Genomic DNA, 1,997 nt, shown 5'->3' with positions numbered 1-1,997 from the left:
AAAAGAATGGAAGATGATATGTTAACAGAGTTTTTTCTCACAAACTTTTTGACAAACTATTTGGGTAAAAAAATATTATTTTATTATTTTATTTTAATTAAAAAATAAAAAAATAAAATATTTTAATTCTATTTAGGGAAAGTTTGTCAACTTTGTCAAAGATAATTTTCGAAAAAGAATTTCAAAAATATGCATTTATGAACAGTGGCCATGCATTGAATGTTATATATTTATATGTGGTTATGGAGAGTGCTGAATTCACCGACGCTGATCTAGCTTGAACACTCACTGCATTTTATCCATCACACTTCCTCTCTGTCATGACAACAACGTCAATGACGAACCCGGTTCGTTTCCGATTGATGATGTTTATGCTGTGTCTGGTGTCGCATGTTGTTAATGGAGAACAGGAAATGAGGTGCCATCCAAAGGAGAGGGAAGCACTCCTTCAATTCAAGGCTGCCGCTGTCGATCACTACGGCATGCTCTCTTCTTGGACCACTCCCCACTGCTGTCAGTGGCAGGGGATTCGGTGCAGCAACCTCACCGCCCATATCCTAAGCCTCCACCTTCCGACAGGTTATATAAGCGGAGAGATCCACGAGTCGTTAATGGAGTTGTCACTATTAGAGTATTTGAATCTCAGTTCCAATTATTTTGGCTATGAGAAAATTCCAGATTTTCTTGGTTCTCTTAGAAACTTGAAATACCTTGATCTCGCGTGAGCAATGGTATTCCAGTGGGTGTCAAACATTACTTCCAACCTTGTTGAGCTTGACCTTAGTGGTAACCTCTTGGAGGGTTCCACATCAACTCATTTTTTCATGGTCATGAATTCACTTAGGCACCTTGACCTCTCCTCTAATTATTTCAACGCCAGGGATTTGATATACTTCATGAATATATGCACCTTACAGTCTTTGAACCTATATTCAAACAATTTCATAGAAGGTCTTCCATCCATTCTCAGTAATTTGTCCGGTGGTTGCGTTAGACACTCATTGAAGGAATTGGATCTATCATGGAATCACATCACCGGTACTTTGTCTGACATTTCAGTATTATCCTCTTTGAAAAAATTGTTTCTCGATGGAAATCGATTAAGTGGAACGATACCTGAAGATGTGAAGTTACCATCTACTTTGGAGCGTTTCTCAATTATCGCAAACTTCTTCCAAGGTGGAATTCCAAACTTTATTCTATTTAGACCTTTCATACAATCAGTTATTCGGACATATTACAGATTGTTGGAGACAATTGAATTCACTATAGTTTATTTGGATTTAAGTCACAACAACTTTTCAGGAAAAATTCCTACTTCAATGGAATTGCTTCTTGATCTTCAAGCATTGTTATTGAGAAACAACAATTTAGTAGAAGGAATCCCTTTCTCTTTGAGGAATTGCACAATGCTAGTAATGCTTGATATGTCAGAGAACAAATTATCAGGATCTCTCCCCGATTGGATTGGGACAAACGAAGAATTGGAAATTTTAAGTTTGGGAAAAAAACAATTATGTGGGAGTTTACCTTTAGAGGTTTGTTGTCTAAAAAACATTCGAGTCTTGGATCTCTCAATGAATAACTTATCTGGAAAAATTCCTAAATGCATACAAAACCTTACTTCAATGGCCAATATAGAACAAATTCATTTTGGAGATCGTAGCAATGTGATCAATGATGCCTTTTACAAAATTGGCAGACCATATTATTTGAATGCATTGTTGACATGGAAAGGTTCAAAACAAATTACAGATGAAGGTTTGTCACTTTTAAAAAATCTTGATCTCTCAAGCAATCATTTCTCAGAGGAAATTCCAGTAAAAATAGAGAAATTATCTGGATTGATTTCATTGAACTTATCGAGAAACAATTTGACTGGAAAAATTCCTCCAAATATTGGAAAGTTAACATTACTTGATTCTCTTGATTTATCAAGAAATCGACTTGTTGGTTCAATTCCTCCAAGTCTTGCTCAAATTTATGGACTGGGTGTC

The 1,997-nt window shown here is 36.0% G+C and overlaps 1 protein-coding gene across 1 annotated transcript; it reads left to right on the top strand.

The window, feature by feature from the left end:
- Positions 1-335: 335 nt before the first annotated feature.
- Positions 336-725, top strand: LOC114180544 (receptor-like protein EIX2). The gene has a single exon (XM_028066855.1). The coding sequence runs from the start codon at positions 336-338 to the stop codon at positions 723-725; it is 390 nt and encodes a 129-aa protein (XP_027922656.1).
- Positions 726-1,997: the final 1,272 nt, after the last annotated feature.

The sequence above is a fragment of the Vigna unguiculata genome, chromosome 4, assembly GCF_037176805.1.
Source record: "Vigna unguiculata cultivar grain cowpea cultivar isolate G323 ecotype 2 chromosome 4, ASM3717680v1, whole genome shotgun sequence".
Taxonomy (NCBI): Eukaryota; Viridiplantae; Streptophyta; class Magnoliopsida; order Fabales; family Fabaceae; genus Vigna; species Vigna unguiculata.
This window is presented reverse-complemented; position numbering and strand designations above follow the sequence as displayed.

Excerpts from the sequence above, each read along its gene's own strand:
- LOC114180544 (XM_028066855.1), top strand. The coding sequence starts at position 336 with ATGACGAACCCGGTTCGTTTCCGATTGATGATGTTTATGCTGTGTCTG.